This window comes from Lutjanus erythropterus, chromosome 14 (genome assembly GCF_056507025.1).
Source record: "Lutjanus erythropterus isolate fLutEry1 chromosome 14, fLutEry1.hap2, whole genome shotgun sequence".
NCBI classification, from domain to species: Eukaryota; Metazoa; Chordata; class Actinopteri; order Lutjaniformes; family Lutjanidae; genus Lutjanus; species Lutjanus erythropterus.
Window position 1 is genome coordinate 4,979,712 of NC_139330.1, and position 24,304 is coordinate 5,004,015.

Sequence of the window (24,304 nt, forward strand, 5' to 3'; positions counted from 1 at the left end):
GTGCCTCAAAGCTATTTTTTAATTAAAATATTTTCATTTGGGAGCAAATATTAATAGACTATATATAATTGTGTGGAATTAAATGGTAATATATGTACTTCTGCTCCCCCTTGAAGACTCCAGTCCACCTCTTTGTGGCTGCATGCATATTTTTCTAGATCTGCAAAGGAGCAAAAACAAGCGAAGCCGAGCCGATCGTGTAGTGCACACCAGTCTCTGGTGCTTTTCTGCAAGCAGGTTTATTACAAAGTAATGTTACAGTAACAATTTCAGCTCTACCGAAATTAACCATACATTGACATAGATGCACGAGAGAATGTCTACACGGAGTGGCACCTCTGAAAGGTCAATGCACACACTGCTGTGAAGTGGTCAAACAAAACAGGGGCTGCAGCTGCTCACAAACAAACAGGACTTAAAAGCTTCATGATTACGAGGTTTCTGCTACTTGCCTTAAATAGTGTTTTCAAAGGTTTCTGCAGTGCTTACTGGGTTTTTATTGTAGTATATTGCATTGCCCTTTAAATGCATGTTGGCAGTATATCATAGCACTTAAATAGATAATTGCAGTGCCAAATGGTACCATAATGCACCATCTACTCCAAACATCAGCAAACATAAATTACAGTACATTCAGTAACTCTTAGAGCGCTATCCTGTGTTGCCCTTCATTAGTGTGTTTAGAAATGTTAGTTAACCGTACGACATAGTCATTCCCAGGTTTCCTAGTGTTCGTCAAACCTCTACAGGTTCTTCATCAATAAAATAAAATACAATAAAAACAATTTGACATTTTTCACAAAAAATAAAATACATTAAAAACAAATACACAAGGCCATTAAAATTCCATTCTCACATAATATTAAACCATATTGCCTCTCAACAGAATATTTTACATCTTCGCAACAATTTAAATAACACTCAACACATTTGCAGTCTCTTAAGTTAGATATCTCCAGTGTCCGTTACGTGTTTAGGGTGCAACTAGCTCCTGGGTTGTTTTGTTTTCAAGGCCACTGACTATCGCTTGGATCCCTTGGCCAGTTTGCTTGTGGGCGTGGTCCTTCTCTGAGGAGTGGGGATCTTGGAAGGTTTTCCTCCGTGCTGGCGGGATGCAGAGCGCGGCGTCGCTCGGGATGAGTCGCCGACCGTCTCAGACACGTCCGAGCACACAGACTGGATGTCTGAGATGTCGAAGTCAGAGGCGTCACTTCCTCTGCGACTGCTCCCTCTGCTCCCGGCTTTACTTCCAGGTCGGCTGGAATTTTTTCTTGATTCTAGAAAAGATAAAATCAAGGACAATTATTAATTAACTACAAACATTAGAGATATCAGTGGTTCAGTCAGTAGTTTGTAGTGCCCACACTGAACCAAACTAAACCTTGCCGAGTAGTTTCTGTGCTTAAGTCTAGTATTATCTATGGTAATTTATCACCATGTGTATAAGGACAGCAGATACAGCCTCAGACACCATCCTGATTAAGACAAGAGAGCCACAAACATTTGAAGAATGAATAAAGAATAGTGTATACTAATAATGTTTTCACAGTTTTGCTTCCATTAAAAGCTACAAAGGCCAGCTCTGGTCTTAAACCTTTATTGACAGTGTGTTTAACTTGTCCACCTACACACACAGTGCTGGCAGAAGAATCAGGATCATCACTGAAGGATAAGACTTCCATTGTGCTCGTCCCACATCATCTCAGCCCGCTTTCCCTTACTTTGACTTTTTGACCTCAGCAGTAAACTGAACTCCTGGTTTCAAACACCTGCAGTGACCTCTGGGTGTCATCTCAGATCTTTCACCCATTTTCTGTAGCAAGGGAGTTAAACATACAGCCCGTGGGCCAGATCCAGCCCACCGAAGGGTCCGATCCGGCCCACTAGATGACTTTACAAAGTTTGAAAATTGCAGACAAGTCTTTAATTCCAATTTTTTCAATGATAAATAAAATGCACAGCTGTTCCTGATTAATGTTTCTAAAATTGCACTTATTTTTCTTAAGATATCTCAGGTTGTTCATCATTTGTTTTATAAACCTGAGGTATTGTTTTGTGCTGCAACAATTAGTCAATTAATCAATTAATTATCAACTATCAAATAATCACCAACTATTTTGGTCATCAATTAATTGCTTTGAGTCATTTATTTAAGGCCAAAATATTCATATTGTCAGATTTCAGCTTCTCAGATGTGAATATTTCCTAATTTCTTTACTCTTTGACAGTAAACTGAATATATTTGACATTCGAAGACGTCTCCTTGGGCTTTGGGAGGCAGTGATCAACTTTTTTTCACAGTTATCTGACAGTTCAAGGATCAAACAACTAATCGATTAATTGAGGAAATGACTGACAGATTAATCAATAATTAATTTAAATATTAGTTACAGCCCCAGCATTGTTATTTACAAGTTTTTATGCAATGGTTTTACTGGTTTTAAGCTCAGTTTGCTTGTATGTGGATCATGAACTAAAATGTTTTTTAGTCCCTTGTTTTTCAGACTACAGTCCAATCTGTAGATGCCTGGAAATGTAACTGCAAGTGTCTTTATTCTTCAACAGTTTTCATTCCTTGGATTCTATTTTATTCACACACTTTTAAGGAGCTGCATGTGTGCCCAAGAATAAAACCAAAAAACACACTTTGTTGTAAGTATAATTAAAAGTGTTCCTGACGTTGATCTCTACTCACCACCTATTGTCTGTGTTCGAGCTTTCAGTACAGCAGCGCTGATCAGGGTTCCCTCTTCACCAGACTGAAATCCTTTGCCTGACAAGTACCCGGGAAGACGTAATTTGCTGCCTTGGACCGGTGTACCCTGCAAGAGACAGACCTTCAATCTCATTTGTATTCACCCGAAGGTAACTGCACACAGACAGCATCAGGACAGAAAGCAGTCCTCACCGACTGAAGCACACAGCACACAGCAAGATGAACCAGAAAACACAGCAAATGTTGTTGGTGTTGTTAGTTTGAAATTTTGAGAAATCCTTATTTTTGCAACAACCCTTTACAGTCCCTTTGAGAAGCAGTTAGTATTTGAATTATACACTGTAAACACAACAAAGTTAAGAAAACTCCAAATGTCAACTGACTGCAATAGTTTTCTGAAAGCCTTAAGTTTTGAAAAAGTTTTACCAACCACTAATCCTTTGGTGAGAATGTAACGTGTAATTAAAATGTAATTTTAATTTTTATAGTGCCAAACCATAACAAAGTTATCTCAGGGCACTTTTCACACATTTCCACCAAGAACAAGCATTGAGGCAACTGTGGCGAGGAAAAACTTCCTTTTAAAAGGCAGAAACCTCGAGCAGATCCAGGCTCTTTATTAAGGGTGGGGGCCAACTGCCAGAACCAGACATGCAGTAGGACAAAGCACTTTTCTTCTTTAGATAAACTTGAATCTTTGAGCTTTAGTTTTATGCTAAAATCACTAAATAAACTAACGGCTAATATTTTAATTGTCAGGCACCCATATAATAACATATAAGGTTCACAGCTCACAGTTTCCAAAACTTAAAGATTAGGTTGGCTAAACTTCTTTTTAGTATATTTCAAAACTTAAAAGTTTGAGTTTGGTTCACAAGTCAAAAATCTATCACAGTAAGTTGCTTTAAATTTTTGAAGTTCTCAACTTTTTTTTGACAGTGTACATGTTAAACCTGTAGATAATAAGTAGCACAAACATACATGCACAGATTACAAAGCTGTTCATGTTGCAGTAGCATTAAAATGAGACAGACATTTTTGTGAGGCAGGAATTAAATATTAAGACCATTAGCGATCAAAGAGGTTAAAGCTTACGGACCCAACTGAAATCTCTAAAACATAAGACCACTTAATAAGTCAAACATCTTCCAGATCTGACATTATTTTGTATTTCAGTGCAGAATAAAATCAGAAATCGTCTAAATCAGAACTAGAAACAACTAACAAATACTCATTTTACAAACCAGAAGCTCCGTCTGGGCTCACTGGTCATATTTTGTCTCTGTTTTGACAGTCATGCAGTAGATTTCAGTTGGGTCATGAATCTGAAGCGCATCATGTGCTGAATATGACTATACCTCTGAGGATGAACCTTGGCTCCCGAAGGAGTCTGATGATTTAAGAGGAGTGGAGGGTTTGCTGTTTGTAAGCCAGGGCTTATCATAATTGCGGGTTATGTGTTGGGGAGTCTGAGGAACAATGGCAAATCAAAAAACACAGACATGGATTCACAAATCAAAAACTACAAGAAACACTAGATGTAAGAAACACAAAGAATAATCAGGAAAATGATCAAATAATGTCAAATAAATCAACTAAGGCAGATAAATGAGAGGAAAATCATGATGGTGAATGATGGATCTACAGTGTGACGGATGATGAGACGACAGCAGAGTGGAGCTGCTCACCTTGGCTGTCGTGGTGGCTGTCGTGTGTGACGGGACCGGGCAGCTCTGACTGGAGGTGGATCGGTTGGGAGAAGCTCCTCTGGAAGACGGTCGAGATCTGCGGCCTCGGTAGCGGAAGCTCGCCATCACCTGAGTGGTTCCCTCTGGGAGGATGAACTTCTCCCGCAGCTCCATGTTGGTCCTGCCTTTCGCTGAGAAAAGACACTCCAGGTGAGCCAGACTGCATTAATACAGCTGTGATCATTATTAATAGTTTTGTCATGTTGATGAAGATGTGAGTTAACACTTTATTTTCCACTTGAAGTCCCTGATTTCCTAATAATTTCCTAGAAATATCTATGCAATTTGGTACTAATTATAGGTATAATAGAATTTTCCTTCTTTCCGTTTTTAACTGCTAAATCTCAAATTAATACTGATGCCTCTAAATGACCTACATTAGCAAACAAAACTGACTGTGAGCAGATATTTCTATATACAGGATTCCTACACATTTCACATTTCAAAATTCTTCAGACTCATCTGTAGATTTTTTCAGACCATATTTGATGTCTAAGAAGTTTTTCCCGACTCTTTCGAGGGGAAGAATTAATTGCTATTAATTAATTGGAAATGCACGTCTCTGTTTCCTCTGTACTTAGCACTGCTTTACATAGTTATTTCTAGGAAACTTCTATTGGGAAATTATTAGGGAAATACGGACCTGTAAAATAAAGTGTTGCCATGATGTGACAGTCGGATTAAAAAAAAAAAAAGCCAAATATTTCAAATGAATTAAAGTAAAAGCTGGGATTCAAATTGAAAACACAGGACTCATGCAGTTTCATCCATACTTGTCCAACAGAAGTCCAATAACTGCAACAGTAGCATGATAAACTGTTTTTTTCTCAATAAGCAGCACTTCTGTGTTTGCTAAACAAATGTAGGAAAATTTCAAATAAATCAGTGTGTCTAAACACTCACACACCAATACGGCCCAAATCAGAAGAATAACAAAACCAAGAAAACAGAAACTGCACAGAATAAACCAAACAGACGTTGCACCAGTTGTGTTACAAACAAACCAGCTTACATGCACTTTAAATCACTAAACCACACTGTCAAGCAAAGTAAACAGTGCAATTAATACTGTTTCACTTCTGTTGTGTGTTAAATAGAGACGACTTCATCATTTTCCCCAGTGTTAGACAGTTTTATACCAGTTAAGTGTCCTCTTTAAACTTTTAAAGTGCCTTTTTTGTTTGTTTGATTGTCAAGCAAACCTGAAAACCGCAAAAGAAGCTGAGCTCAGAACTGCTGGTTACATGCTGAGAGAGAAAAAAAGCTAATTCGGTGCTTCAACTCCCAAAACCGTGCCTGAGAGTGACAGCAGGTGATGTGACTCACACAAACAACTGCATGCATGAAAACCAGCCGCAGCTGAGTGATGACAGTTGATTGTGAGTTGGAGTTGGTGGTGACGAGGATGCCATTCACGATGAGCACTCACTCACACACAAACACACACACAGCTACAGTAGAGGTACACACCAGGACCAACACAAGCACCACACACTCGGATGTGCAGACACACATACCACTGGTGGGTTCATGGAGCAAGGTGAGAAAGTGTGAGATTTGCCAACCTATAGGAGACTGAGTAATTGAAGAGTTTGATTCCGAGCGCAACATTTTGCTCCCGTGGTGATGAACTAGAAGAAATGATATCATGTTCAGCAGGAGGAAGTTTAGCAGGAAAAACAGGAGATTGATCATTAATACAGAAGAAAGCAGAAACAAGCAGAGTACAGAAAGCTTTTGCACCAGACGTGGCCACAGATAGGATGGTTTCATACTCATATACATGTGGGAGGCAGATTAGCAGTCGTACTTGCACATTAATTTATAGCTAACTAAACAAGAGTTTTATCTGTTACTTTTTAAGGGCTCTATGTTGTGTTGAGATAACGAGAACTGACTTTAAGAGGAGGGTAAATAGTCACAGACGTGATTCTGAAATTTTGAATAAATCAGCGGCATGGTCCAACAAAAAGAAACAACAGTCACTGTGGTTACTTCCACTTCTATTCAACCTGAAGGTTAGACTCTTAACTCAAGAGTCTTAAACTTTGAGAACTTTTGAACTGAGAAAATACTACTAATCCTTTTACAGTCAGTTATTCTTAGGCACTGTTTCTAAAAGAATTTTCACTGAGAATTGGCTGATTTTAATCAAAACTAATGCATGGTATATGTATGTAATCCTCTTGCTGAATGCTACACAATTCACATTAAATAGTACTCAGATGAGCCACCCAATTTGGGGCCCGCAGGCCACATTTGGCCCACCATCATCAATTTGACACACTCCGTATTTTGAGAGCACTGTAAAAAATCTACTGTAAAGCACTATAAATACTACTACTACTTTTTTTGCAGCTAAAAAGTACATTATCTGAGTTTACTAAAATGTACAACACAGTGCTGTTCAGCTTCCCTGTTAAATTCTCTTAAAATGTCGTTTCTAACTTAAAGAAGAGATTCTTAAATATGGACCCAGACTGTAATATTCTAGTCATTCTAGACAAAACTGAATGTGTACATTTTCCAGCCCTGCTTTGTGACTTCTGGTGCTGAACTTTTGAACTCACCTCGACAGGGGTCGTTCTTCACCAGGAACTCGTCCAGAGCCATCCAGCCTCCACCCACCCGCACCATCACAGTGCTGCGTAAAATCCTGACCAGACGAAGCTGCTGAGAGTCTCCAAACTGCGGCGGGGGGAAGGAGAACAAAGAGGAGGTGTGTGAAAACACTGACCTGTGTATGAACAATCTGTCAATGCAGACTACAAGCTGTGCAACACTGGAAACCAGACTGGTTTGGAGGGTTAAATTTAATCCAATCAAGTCATTTATTATTCAGATTTTTTGAAATATTTTCAGAAAGCTTCAATCAAAACATTTCATGCAAAAATGAAAACAGCCATCAAAGATGATTTATGTCCACTTCAGGACTGATTTCCTCCTCGTGTTGCACAGATTTACACAAACAGAATTATGACACAAAAACATAAATTTCTAGTTTTCATTCTCAAAGACACAAATTACACAAAGGTCAATCCAACTGGTTTTCTTCTATTAGTGTGTGCTGGTGCATAGAACTGATTTTAAACGACTATATTTGTTCATTAATACTAAAGGAGCTCATGTTTAATTGTCTTGTTTATTTTCTCACACCTAACATTTCCTTGTACCTCGTACATACAGCCATGTGACGGTGAGCCTGAAACATTTACTGTTGGGTCAAAAATAGAAGCTAATAGAAGCTAACCCTTTTCCTGCCTATATCCTATGCAACCAAATCTTCTAAATTTACAAGCAATTTTTAATAAGTGAGTTTTGGATCAGTGAATTTTATCCTGTCCCATTCAGAAATAGGAGAATCAGCCTAAAGTTATAATCTTTGACAGAATTATAGGAAGTTGAATTTGAGCTCCTGTGCTGTACTGTAAAGTTTTACAGTATGTACAGTATTTAAAAAAACTTTGCAGCTTTAACATCTGACTTTATTCCAACAGTGTCTGGCTTCAGTTTGCTGCCATTACTGCAGGTTGAGCCTGTGAAAAAACACATTAACTGAAGGCATGTTATTACACCACCAGGGGGCAGTAGTGTATAATAATTTGCCTTCATTTCACCAACCACACAAACCAACAAACATAAGAACACTGAGCGTGTTATGGATGTGGATGGCTCACGGTTTATGAGGTGATGGGAGACAGAAGTCAGCCAGTTGGATGTGACCATGAACATTAGCACATAAAAACATTAATTCACACACGGGACGATCACAGCCGCATGCTTTCTGTCAAAAACAATTTCACATCATGATCAAGCGGACAAAACAGCAATCTCCTGCAATCCAGCACTTTGTTTCTACAACTACGACTGAAAATACTAAGGATGCATTGACACTGATGCAGATCCAATGCAGCTAGCTCCAATGACACACTGAGAACAACATGAGGAATGGTTCAGATCAGTTCTGTCTAATCCACCAGCACAGTGTGACACGCAGACATGACCAAACACTGATGACCCTCCGCTTAAGTGCCTGTTTATCTCATGAAATCTCTTCAGCTGGTTAAAAAATCTTGCACTTGTATGATTATCAGAATGATTTAATGTCACTGGTGATTTTAGTGATCAAATACATTAAAGGTGATGATGATCTGAAGGAAAAAAGAGGCACAAGACACATCTTAAGAATAACCATTTACCAGAATACAGCTTTCCAAAACTGCCACGTGTAGGTGGGGGGTAAGATTTTGATTTTCCCTGTTTGCTATTGTCTCATCGCCGATTAAGGAGTCATGTAAGCAGTGAACCAGACCAAACTGTCAAAAGAATTATTTCAATTCATTTGTTGTGTGATACATCAATACAAACTAGTTCACAAACCAGCCACTAAAGCCCCTGTCCCCTCTGACTAACACCTCCCATCATTAATCTTAAACCAACAAGCTGCAGAAAGCATATGAGGCATGTGAACCCAATGAATTTTAAACTGCAACATGCATTTTGTCAAGACATATTAACTCAGTAGGTACAATGAAAAACAAAGTATTCATTGAAATCATCAAGGTTTCCCAACTATGAAAATAAATTCATAAACATTTACAGTCAGTTACACAAAAATATGTCAGCCAATGTTGAGGAAAATCATTCCCATGACTGAAGCGCCAAAGGCAAGCACACAGAAAGCTGCCCAGCAGATGAATTTATGCCCGTGGACCAATAAAAAATATGGGCTGAAATGGTACTGGCACTTTCATATTGCATTTTCTGAAACTCAAAAGCAGATTTATAAAACATTTACTACACTAATTTTCACCTGGATTGTCTTATTTTTAAACAAAACTGAAAAAATGCTATAAAACTTAAGCACATTGGTCCTTAAACGCTTCTTTCATTCATCAGATTTTATGATCTGATCATGTTCAGCTACCATAAAATTGTTGGACTGAAACAAATCTTAGGCCAGCAGTGTTGCCAGATTGCATTGTTTTCTGCCCAGTTAGGCTGTTTTTGATTGAACTGTGCCAAATAAAATAGGGTTTGGTGGGTGGATAGGATTTGGGCTGGTTTACCATTAGTTGGGCTTGTTTTTAAATATATAAAAAATACCATATATTAAAAATATATTCATAAATTGTTTGCCTTAGTCAAGCGAACACATCCAGTCACTCAAAACAACTTTGAAATGATATTTTTATCAATCAATTTCCCCTGTATACAAACACAAACTGTAGTGTTTTTGCAAATTTGTATTTTCATTGTAACAGAAATCACATTACAGAATTATTGAGAAAAAAATAGGGAGTGCTGCACTGGGTCAAATAACTAGTTTGGTAATGTAAAAAATTGAAGGATAGGATTGGTACCCATGAATTGATCAAATATTTTCAGACAGAGGGAAGAAATGGAAAATAGTTTTATAGCTGTAATGTACAAAGTAGCAATTGTGACTGACCATGAATTAATTTGTATATTTTATTATAGAGAATATTTCACTGTTTTTAATCTACCTGGGTGGATTTTGAACAATTATTTGGCTGGAAAACATCAAACCAATCTGGCAACAGTGAAGGCCAGTGTTCCTTATGGATTCAATCAGATGGCTGTAGGTCTTTATTACTACTTCTGAGTTTCAGTCTGTAAACATCAGACAGGAATCTGGGCAGAGAGTGTTAATAGAAAAGCAAACATGGTAAAATGAAAAAGGTTTGATAAGGCACAGAACAGAAGCATAAAAACAGAAGAGGACTCATATGTACCTGGTTTCCAAGGTAGAACTGGTGATGTGAGGAACAATAAAAATATAGAAAGTTAGACTTTTCAGCACGTATTGACCTTTGTTCAGACTTTTTGCAGCAAATTTAAAACTTACCTTACACGGGATTTTCCATAAAATTGAGCTACTTGTATTTAAACATTTTTTGTGTTTGCTGAATCATATTTTCTTCTTAGTTGAGAGGTAAAATCTGCTTACCCGGTATTTGTTGGCACCAATCTGCTCCACTTGGAATCGTTTTGGACATTTGCATTTTGCTACTTGACGTGTAACCTATAAACAGAGAAGATTTTATTGCACCACAGTTCTCTAAACACGTCTCTAGATTTAGAAATTCTCAGCGTGAGACTTTGTGTCACCTCATCTTCAATTTTGTCAGCATCTGTTAGTGGTTTGTAAGCATCCTTGTTGGGATGAAGAGCAGCCACGAACTCATAGTAGTCGATGTAGCCGTCACCGTCTCTGTCGAATATGTCTGCCACGGCGCTCATCTCCAGACGACTGGTGGGGAATTCTGTTGAAGAGCCATCAAATGTTACACAGTGAGCATCCTGCTGGCTGGAGAACATGCTGTTCAGATGTGAGTTTGTGCGTTTGTCACTTACTGGAGGAGAGAATTCCTTCTATGAACTCCTGTCGGGTCACTTTGCCATCCTGATCTTTGTCGATGCGGCGGAAGAAGTCCATGACACGAGACTTTTTGTGGTTCATCCAGCGCATGTAGCGCTTCCGCCACACATCAAAGTCAAAGTTGGCAAATTCCTTCAACTGCAGAGAAAATATTAAGGATAAAATAAGATAAGGTAGAACTTCATTAATCCCGAAGGTAATTCTTGTGGAGGATGTTGCTAAAAAATCACAGTAACATAAGATTAAAAACAATAGAGTCATAAACAGGGTCATTTCCTGGACCTTGGGAATATTTGAGTCCAGACCACTACAGAGTCCAGGGGGTTCCTGCCCTGGAAAAAAATTCAATAAACAAACTGTTTTGATGCTTTTTTATGCCAACTTCTTTACATTCAAGGGGCATGTCTTAATCATTGAAAAATTGTAATGTGTCCCTAAAAAATGCCTATATTTATTATAATTCATAGAATAGTAAACTATATTGCCTACCACTAGAAGCCTATAATAATAATTGCAAATGTGCAGTACAGAAGTTTAAGAAATACACAACATTGATCATTTTGTAGGTTTTGTACTTCATTAAATCATTGTGCAAGACAAATGGTCTACAGTGATGTTTAGCTTCTAATTTGTTAATCCTAAATACTAACAAGATGTGACCCATGAGAAGTTATTATAGTTTACAATAATGCAGCGATGTGAGGACACAGATTGTTTCATAAAGGAGACGAGCGCTGATTTATCTGTCCGTCACTGTTAACAGACACTCCAGTCTGCGGTGTTGTTCACTTCACTGACTTCATAAACTACAGGACTGTAGAGTAACAACAGGCTTCATGATTAAAGAAAGTTTTAATATCAAATTGTCACTTCTTCTATCCATATTCACACTCTCCCCTTTCTCTCTCTCGCCTCTGTTGCCTTCACTGAAGATACGAAATTACAACACTGCAGTCACCTTTAGTGACAAACTGCTCAAATAGAAGAGGGAAGAATTATTCAGGTCTAAATAAAAAAAATCCTCGGGGCTACCACAAGCAAAAAACTGTGCCTATATATATGATATTGAAGTAATAAAAAGTAATATCACAGCACATGATATTGATATTATTTTTTCTCAGTGTCTGATATATTTAAAGGCTGATATGAAGCATCAGAAAAGAACAAATTTCAGGAGTTCTTGCAGTAACACTGAGAGTAAGTGAGCGCTTCATTACCTCCTCCAGTCTGTCCATGGCATCATTGAGTTTCCTCCGTCTGTCCAGAGCCAGCAGCCACACATGCTGCCACTTGGTGACCAGCAGGTTAACTCGCGGGTTCTTGGTTTCAATGGGAGCTTGCGTTGCTGACGTGTACATGGTTTGCGTGGGAGAACGTTTTCCTGTGAGTGAAACACAAACACCTTCACCATATAATCATGAAAAATAGATTATCACTGACATCATTCCAGGTGCTAAAATGAACAAGATGAGGAAGTGGAGTCACCCCGAGGTGACTCAACACTGGGCCAGATGGCTCAGGTCACGCTCCACGGTGGGTGTTTGTGGGATACATACTTCCAGCTCTTCCTTTGCCGAGCACGGGGATCTGAGACTGGTTCGGGGGCTCCATGGCAGCCTTCCTTTTGTGTGTCTTGGTGATTTTGTCAACATCTGGTTGCTTCCTGGTCATTTCCTCCATGAAGGCCTGCAGGGAAAAGCAACAAGAAAACTTCCAGTTTGGTTCATGTGCAATTACAAATGAGTATAGTATCCATGTAATTTTGATAATACCAGTGATAATGAAAGTACAGTGTGCACACTTTAAAGGGACATTTTACCCCAAACAGAGATGGGCAGTATTTAAATTAACGTATACAATTACTTTGTAATGTCTTGCAAATGCCTCACATATTTCCCCCAAGATAAAAGTATGTAATCAAAATATGATCATATATTTCATGCAAGGCAAGTTTACTGGATGACACAAAAATACAACAGAAGAAAATATCAATTAGCAAAACAAATAGAAACCACCCAGCATGTAGCACTGAATTCAAAGCCTTATAACTCCAAGAGGCTCTGATTGGTCACTTTAGATCTGTGATACTGGAAATTAGCAGAACTCAGAACAGAAGTTCACCAGACAATGTCACATGATGCTCTGCAGATAAAAAAGCTTTTCTTCTGTGGGTTTATATTGTGAAAGAACCAGCTGTAAAACGGTAGATAATTGACAAAATGAGCTGCACAATGAAATTTTCACCCCCTTTCAAGTTAGTGGAGGGCTAAACCAGAAGTTAGCTGGCTTGGCCGGCGTTAGTCTGCCACTCTGGCCCATAGAACATGCACAGTGTGCATTCAGCCATCTGGGTAATTTCTTTAATTTTTTTTTTTTGTGACATTGAGATGTAGTTTACAAGACAAGTGGTATTTAGGTACCATACTGGAGAGAAGGCAGACAAATGTGTATGTGTAAATGAAACTATGCTAGAATTGTTTTTCTCTGCAGTTTTCCTTTACCTGGTGTTCTGCTATGAGGCTCTTGACCTCCTCGATCTCCTGCGGAAGCGGCTCCTTGTCCTTATCGTTGAGGTTGGTCTCAGCCCACTGGAGCCACGTCAGCAGATTCTCCAGCAGCTCCTGAGTAGCTAACAGCTCAGTGAGAGCCGTAGCCAGTCGCTGCTGGTGCTGCCGGGCCCACGCCTGCACCTGTAACAGTAACATCACACACATCACTCATACTGTACAGAGACAGGGTGACGTGTGATGAGGCACGTACAAGTGTTATGCTAAGCTACACAGGGCAGCTGTCCACCACTAAACTAATCTTCATGGTAAATCTGGTGTAGTCCGGTCATACCTGTGGGTATGACGGAGCTGAAAAGCATGTATGTATGAGCATGCAGCTGTGAACTGACCTCTTCAAACCGGGCTTTAATGATGGTGTTCCAGTGTTTGATGGTTGTGATCGAGTCTGGATGGCAGATGGTCAGAATCGCCTCCCCCATACTGGTTGCTTTATTCAGAGCCACTCGCTTTTCCTCTAGTTTCTTCATGAACTCCTTAAAAGTAGCAAATGGAAAAGAGTTGAGATGTAAAATTGGATTATTTTCAGCAAACATAAAAATTAAACACTGCTCATGAGGTTGTTTTAATATTGGAACAAGGCAGAACAGTTTCAATCAGATGAGATCATAGTTAAGAAAATATCTACAATACTGCATTTTTGGCATAAAAGATGAAATGGCATCTCGCTGCAGACATGCAGAAATTACACAATCAGGGCCTGGGCACATAAACCATCTTAAGTTTTAAGTTTGTCCTTTAAGCTGAATATTTCTCTAAACTAAGGGGTTCAGTTAAGAGTGTTGTATAAAGCCTCTTTGGTTTACTCCTCGCCTCAGTGTTCAGAATTACAACAGTTACTGTCATGTTACAGCACATGTGCACTTCTGTTACCAGTTTCCTTAAAAAAATTGTAAGGAAATGGTCACTGAAGACCTTCTAGCGGCACATAATGGAATACTTAAATAGGGCAAATACTTAGAAGTTAAAGGGATTTACCTACAACATTTTAAGGTAATCCTAAGAGTGATTTTATACAACTAATTTTTTCCTAAGGCACCATTAGATGAAAGTTTGATGGAAAACCTAAATATTTTTATCTAAATAGTTTTATGTAACTGGGCCCAGGGTCTTAACAATTAAAACATGCCAGCAACCAAAACTGTCAAAATATAACGTTTATCTATAAGCTGAAGGTTTTGCTTTAGGATAGAGTCAGTAGGATTTGTCTGAGCTGTTCCTAAATGCATCAGGACGTCGAACATCAACGTTTTAGGCTGGTGAAACCTGAACACAGCAAAACAATGAGAGAAAAAGTAAATACAGGTGGAGGGCTGCAGGGTCTTTGCAGATACAGCCACCACCACACGTCTACTGGGTCACAAGTGATGGTTGAAAATAAGTTATGGTTGATGGTGAAAATGTTGCAGTACCTTTAAGATGAAAGACATAAATATTTTTATTGCTTGCCTTGTGTTGTTCGATGAGCGCCTGCAGAGCCTCCTCATCATCAGGCAGGCTGCCATGGAAACGCAGACTCTGCTCTGCCTCAGCGAGCCACTCCAGCAGGATGTGAACGGTGGAGTGAAACTCTTCAGCCTGCAGGTGGAACACACAGATCAGTCAGATTCACAGGGTCAGTTTACCTTCGATCTAAAGTCTGTAGGGGACTGAGGACGGTACCTGACAGAGGGCCTGCTCCAGCCGTGCCTGTTTGGACACCGACAGGTTGCACACCGTCTCCCAGCGAGTGCTCAGCTCCTGCATCTGGACTTTGACCCAGGACGAGTCGTCATGGCTGCTCTCGATCAGCTCTCTGGCTGAACGTTTGAGGGCCTGAACACTTACCGTCCTCTTTCCCAGCTCCTTCTGGAAAACCTGCAGAGACCAATCAGCAAAGGACACAGTCAGAGGACAGTTTTTTATTTACTTACGATAAGAAGCAGTTGAAAGATTTCCTTTTTTTCCAGGACATCATGGTGTCTGATGCGTGTAAGACGAGTGTCAGAACGGTTAGACAGTATAAACAGGATAGAATGTACGCTGGTATGGTATTTTGACTATGTGGTGCTACCGTGACAAAACAAATATTTTATTTGTGGGTTATAAAATACATACAACTTCATCAGGGCTGTTGGTGTAACAAAAACAAGATTGTTCCTGTGCAGTTATTATTAATAATAACACTGACACTGAGCAAACATGACAGCATCAACTTCCAGAAAACTTCAAAGAACTCTCAGTGGAAAGGTACTACAATGTTAATCCATCTGTTGTTTGAACTGATGGACCAACCCTGCTGTGGTTTAGGTGTCCTTTGTTTTCTATTGTGATGAGAAACAATCAGTGAAGAAAGGGCAGGGCGGTGTTAATGCAGCAGTGAAAACTTTTATTCTTGTTTTTGAAGTTTGGTTTCAATGCTGCTGCTAAAGACCACCATTCAGCCAGCAGATCAACAATCAGCAGATCAAGTGGGACATTCTTACAGCTTTGGATGAGGCTGTGTTGTGGTCTGGTGTTGTTTTCTACCTTGTGATTATCTATCAGGTTGAGAACCAGGTCTATGTCTCCATGCACGGGCTGGTCCTCAGCCAGCTGAGGCTCCACTCTGTACAGCCAGTCAATGAGAGCCTGGAGAGCGTCTGTAAACTGGCCAGAGAACAGCAGGGCCTCCTCCAGCTTGTTTTGCCTGCAGGATGGCACAAATCATTGATGATGAAGGAAGAGGTCCGCTGAGGTGGTCAGACTAGTTTATAACAGGAGTGAAATATTGCAGCAAACGTGAGGAGATGCATCCTTACCTTTCTACTGACTTGCCACAGACAGTGTCCCATTTGTCCCTCAGCTCACTCAGCATGTCGTCCAGCTTCTGATTATCATCCTGAAGGGAGGTCTTGTCTTTCAGGGCTCGCCCTGTTCGAGTGGTGGTGTCATACACCGAGTGTTTGCTGCCCAGAGCTTTTTGGAACTCCTGTGAATCAGAAACCTTGTCATCAAAAAGTCAATCATCCAACCAATAAAGTTATTTTCTATTTAGAAAATGAACAAGCAGACAATAGCACAGTGTAGCGGATTGCTTTAAGTCTTTAAGGGTTACAGTTGAACCATCTCAGCGGATTTTCTCTCTGCTAGTGTTGGCATGTCAGCCAGTATCCTAATCTATGTGTGTGTGGTGTGATTAAGAAGACAGTATTCTGTGAAGGGAAACAAAAAGGGGGTCAAAACTCAAGAGCCGCTGCTCCACAGAGATTAAAAGTATCCAAAAGCAAGGTCAACCCTGATACATTTGGTCCATCGTGGGATTATGATAGGATTAGCACAACATCCCCGCATAACACTGTGGAAACAACAAGAGGGGACCGGGTAGACTGTAACGCAAGCAAATGCACGACTAATGCGTTCGGTAGATACTGTAATTCCCATAAATAGCTTTCACTGTTGGAATTGCTTCCAACTCTCTTGCACTGCACAGTAAACATGGTGCTGTCTCATAATTCCTGCAAGATTTTTTTTTTACCAAGTTCCTCTGGAATAATATGTCTGACAAGGTTAAAAGGCAATACATATACAGATCATAGGAAAATGGTGGATTAAACCTAAAAAAAAATCTTGTGGTAATGAGTTCATCCCTAAAAGCGTCCTTAATAGAGTCTGGGGAACAAGTCACATTTATCTTCTGTGTACTTCTTCTTTGGCAGTAAACTGTTTCCATCTTTTCATCTTAAGTCCAACCATTCTGAATGGCTATTTTAAGGAATATTAGCAAATCTCTCTCCTTTTTTAAAGATGCGTTGATAGCCTGGTTGAGTTTCCAGTATCACCCTCCAAACACCCCAGATGATATCCAGAATCAAGGAATATGGATGAACTCAGAGTTGTTAATAAATGGGAAGCACTTTTTGTGAGAAACACTCCAGAGAAACGGTATTGTGGATACAGACAGCAAGTCCGTTCATCCATTACACAGTGTCAAAAATGGCTAAAATAAAGATAAAGAAAATTACATATAAGTTCTTTTTACAGTTAATTTGTTTAACATCAAACAATCAACACTATATAGATTCTGTAATAATGAAGAGGAAGACAAGTTGCATTTGTTTTTCTACTGTCTATGCTCTAAGTTTCTGGACTAACATCCAAAATTGGCCAGTTGACATTAACTTTAAATTTATACCTTTAAACAATATATTAGGAGTTCTGGATCAAGACGTTCCCCAGATAATAAATACAATGATTTTCTTTGGTAAAATAGTTATATTTAAAGCTCAATCAAGAACTAAACTGAATTTAAGTTGTCTTAAAAATACATTCCAGCCAGTTTCTTTTGCAAAAAGCTGCTATAAACCATTACAAAGTAGAACAATGTAATGTGAAATGGGAGAAGATCTGCTGTAGTAAAGAGAAGAAGGGATCCTTTCAAAATGGTTTATGTTGCTTCTGTTTTTGTCTAATTGACTGTATTTACCTTATTTATTCTTTTTGTTTTGAGTTGTCATGAGTCTTATGTGTATTATTTGCCTGTATTCATAAAATAAACTTAAAAAATGGTTTGGGTGCAGACGTAGTTTCTATTAAATGAGTGAAACTCTGTCCTGCTTCTTTCGACTCTCATTCTTCCTTCAGTAAACTGTGATAAAACGATGCTCGGTCACCTTGTGCTGAGCCAGCTGTGTCTTGATTTTGTCCGGATCATTTGCAATTTCCACTTCTGAGTCCAGCGTCTTCTCAGACTCGTCCAACCACTCCATGAGTTTATTCCAAGTTTCATGGAACTAATGAAGTAGAAAGAAACAAAAACAGTGTAACACAGTTAGAAAAAGGTATGATTTCACTTGATTTATTGCCGAGTCCTGTTAAATGTTCACATGATTAAGCTTTCAGGCCCAAGAAACAGAAAAAGGCTCCCACTAATGAAAATGCTGTAATAAGCTGCAGACAGAATGTGAAACAGGCTTCGTATACTGTTTCCAGAGCGTTCCAGTGATAATAAAAAAAGTCTTCGCAGCTGTGAAACAATACTTGTTTCAAACTCACAACAGTACCTGTTTGGCTCTCTTCCTGGCGTCGTCCAGCAGACGCCCTCGCTCCACAGACCGCTGCACCAGCTTCTCCCAGCGGCCCTGCACGCTGAGCAGCAGGTTCTTGATCAGGACCACATCCTGTTTCTGGCTGAAGTACTTCAGATGCGTCCCTGTCTTGTCCAGTTCAATGATGTGGTCCCTGTGGGAGTTCACCTCTGTCACAAACATCTGTACAAACACAGCAGAGAGAAGAGAGGTTCAGGTCAGGTGTTATGATATCAAAAGGGAGAGCAGGCTTTTTATTTGACAGAGGAGGAAATGTGATTCATGTGACTGATGTGCTAATTAGCTCTGCAATGAAGGACAAAACAGACAGAGTCACTGAGTCGTCGTTGGCTCGAATGTGGATTAGCAAACATAAACTTCTCTTTTGTATATGATGCTGATATCATTTTCCACTGGCTAAAGAAGTTACACACTATCACAGCAGCTGGATGAAAGCATGGAAATAAATAAAAATGCTTCCATTTCAGGAAAACAGTAAACACAATCACACAAGGACCATTCATTCATTCATAATGTGCCTACTCAGGAGCCAAAACAGTTCAATTTAGTCTTAATGTTGGCTAGAAAAACTACGACTCTCCTGTTCAATTGTGGAAATCTCTGAAATAAGATGTTGTCACTTTAGAGAAGTTGAGATGTATTTGTGGAAGAAACCACTGAATCTATTAGGAATTACATGCAGGTTGGCATGAAAATAACGGCCTGATATGAGGGACTGTTTTGTTCGTGTAAAACGTTTATTACTTCTGTGCCCTGGTGACTGGATGAATGACTTAGTGACTGAGTGTGTAATTTCCTCGACCCATTATGCAAACACTCAGTTTATGGGACTAAGTTGTTGTTATTTCTTTTTGAAAATCAAAATCAATAAAAAGAATGTTTTATGCAACTGTTGAAAGTGATCCAGCTAAAATGAATGAGTAAAACTGATAAATAAAATAGCACCACCACTAAAAAGTACAAGAACTCTTGGTATATACTGTCATAATTTATTTTATTTTTCTGTATATTATTTCATTTATTTATTTATATTTTTATGTATAAATATATGTCTATTTCTCCCATATTTTCTGTTCTTTTTCTCTCATTTTTTCTCTTTTCTCCTGAATACTTGATGTTGAGTGTAGGAGTGGGGTGATTATAAATGTTAATGTATGTATGGCTGAATGTTCCTTCAATGCCAAAAAACAATTAATATAATGTTTAAAAAAAAAAAGCAATCACACACAAGCAACAACAGAAAACAACATTAATTTGTCATCTGTGTTTCATTTCGCTCCAGAGGCTGTGTCATCGTCTGCACAAACGTTACCTTATGCTCATCAATCTGAAACATGATGGTCTCCAGAATGAGCGATGCAGGGGAAACCATGTTCAGCGTCTGCTCAGCCTGCGTCAGCCAGTTGATGAAATCCTGCAGGGAGTTGTGGAAATCCGTGGCCAGCGTCAAGGCTTCCTCCAGTTTCACCTGCAGACACAACACATCATCAGACTCAACACGCGGGGGCCGGAAACAATCCTGTTGTCTTTATTACAACCTGTGTCACATTATAATACACAGAGCTGAAAACAAACTGCTCGGTTGCTACAACACTAGATGATGAGGGGAAGTAAAAAAAAAAACACAGTTACACTTCAGTCGTGCCAAACATGACCTCTGTTTATATAGAGGAAGTTAACATCTCTGGAGAGGCTGATGCTGAAGCAGAGAGCGAGTGATGAGCTTTTAATTGAATGAGTGAAACATTGTTTGCTGAAAAACATCCAGCCGAGGTCTCCGACGCAGCCTCATCACATGACCGGAAACACTGCGCTAATGACATTACAAACTTGATGAGACTTATGGGTAATAAATGTGTTTGTCTCATCCATTGTGGGTCATGCTGAAAGTCTCACTAAATATAGAACTGCAGTTTAAAGGGATAGTATGTTTTTTTTTAAGTGGGTTTGTACGAGGTACTTAACCATTAGCTACTACCATTACTACCATTAGGGATATTAATGATAAATCATTAATCAATTAATTGATGTTAATCTAACCAATTAAAAATGTATTAATCGATAATTAATCAATAGTAATTGTGCCTCATTTGACATATTTTTGTCTGGCAGAGCAAATTTTTCAGAAAGGATGAAAAATTCAACTTAAAATGAGAAAAAAACAAAAGTAAATGAAAAAGAAAAAAAATTATTAATTAGTAATGATAAAATGATTATTGGTGTGAAAATGTACAAAATCTACAATCATGCCGTCAACAAACCAACCAAACTTCATTACTGAAATCAGTAATTTTATCTCACAAAACACAGGACATGCTGATCTACCACTGCCTCGATCGGTTAGTTTGTTTGTGTTATTGTGTGACTTTGAAGTTTGACCTGGAGTTTGTGTTTTTCAGATTCACAGAAGTCACACAATAACCCAAACAAACTAACCAATCAAGGCAGCAGTAGACCAGAAACTCTGGTGACTTTAGAGAATGATATTTGGCTTCTACAACAGTGGATTCCTGTTGGAAAAGGCTGTCTGACCCCAAGGGACGGCGATGAAAATACTAAATATAGTATGCACTTACACTGGTATTGATTGTTGTAGGTGGATGAAATATGTTTTGCTGCTGAACCTGTCCACAGCAGAACATTGCTCAGCCTCTGTGCCGTTTCTCAAAACTGGGGCCATGTCGACCGCCACGTACTGTAGGTACACCGACCGTGAATAAGTACTTCATACAATCCCACTTCAAAAGATCTGAAGTATCCCTTTAATAGCTGGCGCTTATTTCTTTTCTGTTTGGAGAAAAGAGCACACTAGACAAGAGGAGTGCCACATTGCTGCAAAGAGTTTTGGCCAGCAGCTGCATCTCTGTGCCGCTCTAAGATTTAGCAGACTTTGAATTCCTGGGAACAGGACCAAAGTAAATAGGAAGCAAAATGCTTCAACAAACTCCCAAGCAGCCAGAATGAGGAGCTCCATATCTGGAGTGAGAGTGGTAAGGCAGAGATGATTTATATTTTTGCCGTGTTAAATGATGATGTTTATTTATTGTAGCAACAAAAGTGAGAAAATGTTGTTCCAAAGGACAAGATTTCCCAAAGAACAACATAGAGACTGATGGGTCTTTAATTTGGCTCAAATGTTAGTTTAAGCTCTTTTATTTATTTTATGCACTTGTCAAGTGTTCGCCATGGCAACGCGTAAGACAAGACCACTGTTGTTCCACTGACTCAGACAGCAACTCGCCCACTGCGATCTATAGTGTAACCACATCCTGTGTGTCCATGCCAACACTCTGTCTTACACCATTCATTATCAGCACTGGGATTAAAGGCTGCAGAGTCACGGCTCAAGTGTATGTCAGCGGCCTCTCACTGGGACCTGAAGCTGAAGTGGTGAATCATGACCCTTCTCACCACAACTTTAACTTCATACCTTTCTCTCAGTGACTTTGCCCTGCACGGCTTCCCATTTGTCCTTCAGGTTGGCGAGGTCCTGCTCCGTGTTGCTGTCTGGACCTTCGGGCGTCACGGCGAGCAGCTGCTCACCCTTGTTCAGCAGCTCCTGATACAGCTCCTCCTTCGCCTCGAAGGCAGAACACAACTCCTGAAAGACACAATGGCACGAGGAGAGTGATGCTTTTCGTCAAACAGGCTAGATTACAACTCAACAACGTGAGCGTCTGCAGTGCCTGAAGTGTACGCAATGAATCTGTCAGTGAACTTTATTTTTAGTCAGTTAATCCAAATGTAAACCAAAAATGGTGAAAGAATGAGCATAGTGAGGAATGTTGAGACTCATTTATAATATATATATATAATATATATATATATATATTTATATATCTAATCTGCAGAGGTGGCACAAGCACACAGATTCTTTACTCAAGTACAAGTACAGACAACTGTGTAAAAAAAAGACTCATAAAAATAGAAGTATTGATTCAACATCTGTACACAAGTGAAAGTATAGAAGTAAAAGGTTTCTATCAGCTGTTTCTGTGCAAAGATAATTTGTTACATCTTTTTTTTCTTTTTTAACTTGTAATGTCTTTTACAACTTTTTCATTGTGTTACGTCTTTTGTGCCTTGTTTCGTGTTTTTTGTCCTGTTGCATCTTTTGTCTTTTTACAAGCTATGTCTTTTATGTATTTTTTTTTTTATCTTGCTATGTTTTGTTTAATGTTTTAAGTCTTGTTACGTCTGTTATGTTTTGCTTCATGTTTTACATCGTATGTCTTTTATGCCGTTTTTTTTTTTTTTTTGTCTTGTTATGCCTGTTTTCATCAGGAATCATCTTTTCTATCTGTTACTGTCCCATCCATTTAGGTTGGAATCGGTCTTTTAGGGACACAAAATAAAATAATAAATAAAGAAAGAAAAGTAAGAATAAGAATTCCCCTAAAAAATATTAAAACTAAAGTAATGGGCGTGTTTTGAAAATGTAAGGAACTGAAAGTACAGATATTTGTGTTATAATGTCAGGAGTAAAAATAAAAAATTGTCAGAAAAATAAATATTCAGATAAAATACAGACACCCAAAAACTACTAAAGTACAGTAACAAAGACTCTGTACTTCATTGCTCCCACCTAATCTAAGTTATTTCTCTCTGTTTTTCTCATAAGATGTCACTAATGATGCTCTTTTAGGGAGAATTTGTTGCAAAAGTGTCTTGAGTTTTTCTATTAGTGAAAAAGAAAACAAAGAAGGGAAACATTCCTAATTTCATTACAGTCTGACATGGTCAAATCAATTTGAAACACTTTAAAAAAGGCTTTTTATCATCTTCTGCACTCATGTATTTTGCAGTGTCATTTAATTTTCACACTCCAGATAAAACACAGAAAAGACATAGTCGTCTCCTTACGAGCCTGCCATCTGCATGCGGCCTTTCATATTGTTAAACACATACCAGATGGGCGTTAAGCTGCTCCCGGGCCGTGTCTGGTAAGCCTCCCACAGCCTTTGATGCCAACAGCTGACGTTCTGTGTCTTTCAGCCACTGCTGCATATCTTCTATCTCACCATGGAAACCTTGGGCCTACAACACAATACAACCTGAGTCAGGACAAAAGGTGTCACACACACTCATTGTTAGCAACCTATGGCTCAGACAGGAGGATGTCTGAGTTATTAATTCCTCGGATTCATTTAGATTACCAAAACTGGCTATCTGCGGTATTCAGCAGTATAAATTAAAATGCCAGAAATGTAACAAATTAGTCTTTGATCACAATTCATAAAAAACGTGTTTTCTTTTTTTATTTAAAAGTATAATATGCAACATTTTCCTTAAAAATAGATTCATATAAACATAATCCCGTTCAGTCATCTGTATCTGCAGAGAACCTGACCTCTGTCTGTATTTCTTTATTTTTTTCTGATTGTTTTGCTGTGCTCGGGATGTTTCACCGACCCAAAATGTCCGATTTAATATCCTGATGCCTTTACGAACAGTTCTGACAAACATTAATGGTTATGACTGAACTTTGTAAGTTAACTGGGTACCAAATGAGACCTTCTTTGATTGGGGTTTGGGGATTTTTTTCTGATAAAAACTCCAGAACCTCATCTGTGAAAATCCTCGCAGCCTGGAAAATATTATGTGTTTCTGAATAAACTTTTCTTCTTTCATATCTTTCATATTTCTGTTTCTCATATTCCCCCTCACATCAAAGCTCCCCGTTAAATGTCAAAGTTATGAATAGAAACTCCACAGGAAGCAAAAGGAATGAGGAGGGGGTGGGGGAGATAGGAATCCCTCCACCGAAAACAATTTATGGCTTTGACATAACATGCTGGCACCCC

The 24,304-nt window shown here is 39.0% G+C and overlaps 1 protein-coding gene across 1 annotated transcript in view; it reads right to left on the minus strand.

Annotated features, from left to right (window-relative positions):
- Positions 1–198: 198 nt before the first annotated feature.
- dst (dystonin) overlaps positions 199–24,304 on the minus strand; it is a 138,456-nt gene continuing 114,350 nt past the window's right edge. Inside the window, exons 82-104 of the mRNA XM_084736527.1 lie at positions 23,409–23,537; positions 21,931–22,101; positions 19,813–19,968; positions 18,456–18,662; positions 18,066–18,185; positions 16,215–16,384; positions 15,943–16,102; positions 15,097–15,291; positions 14,884–15,012; positions 13,767–13,910; positions 13,369–13,557; positions 12,424–12,553; positions 12,085–12,248; positions 10,843–11,005; positions 10,597–10,751; positions 10,436–10,510; positions 10,221–10,238; positions 7,035–7,152; positions 6,030–6,095; positions 4,405–4,595; positions 4,075–4,185; positions 2,696–2,822; positions 199–1,277 (exon numbers count right to left, since the gene is read on the minus strand). Coding sequence (XP_084592653.1) covers positions 1,021–1,277; positions 2,696–2,822; positions 4,075–4,185; positions 4,405–4,595; positions 6,030–6,095; positions 7,035–7,152; positions 10,221–10,238; positions 10,436–10,510; positions 10,597–10,751; positions 10,843–11,005; positions 12,085–12,248; positions 12,424–12,553; positions 13,369–13,557; positions 13,767–13,910; positions 14,884–15,012; positions 15,097–15,291; positions 15,943–16,102; positions 16,215–16,384; positions 18,066–18,185; positions 18,456–18,662; positions 19,813–19,968; positions 21,931–22,101; positions 23,409–23,537 — 3,345 coding nt within the window. The 3' untranslated portion in view covers positions 199–1,020. The remainder of the gene's footprint in view (positions 1,278–2,695; positions 2,823–4,074; positions 4,186–4,404; positions 4,596–6,029; positions 6,096–7,034; positions 7,153–10,220; positions 10,239–10,435; positions 10,511–10,596; positions 10,752–10,842; positions 11,006–12,084; positions 12,249–12,423; positions 12,554–13,368; positions 13,558–13,766; positions 13,911–14,883; positions 15,013–15,096; positions 15,292–15,942; positions 16,103–16,214; positions 16,385–18,065; positions 18,186–18,455; positions 18,663–19,812; positions 19,969–21,930; positions 22,102–23,408; positions 23,538–24,304) is intronic.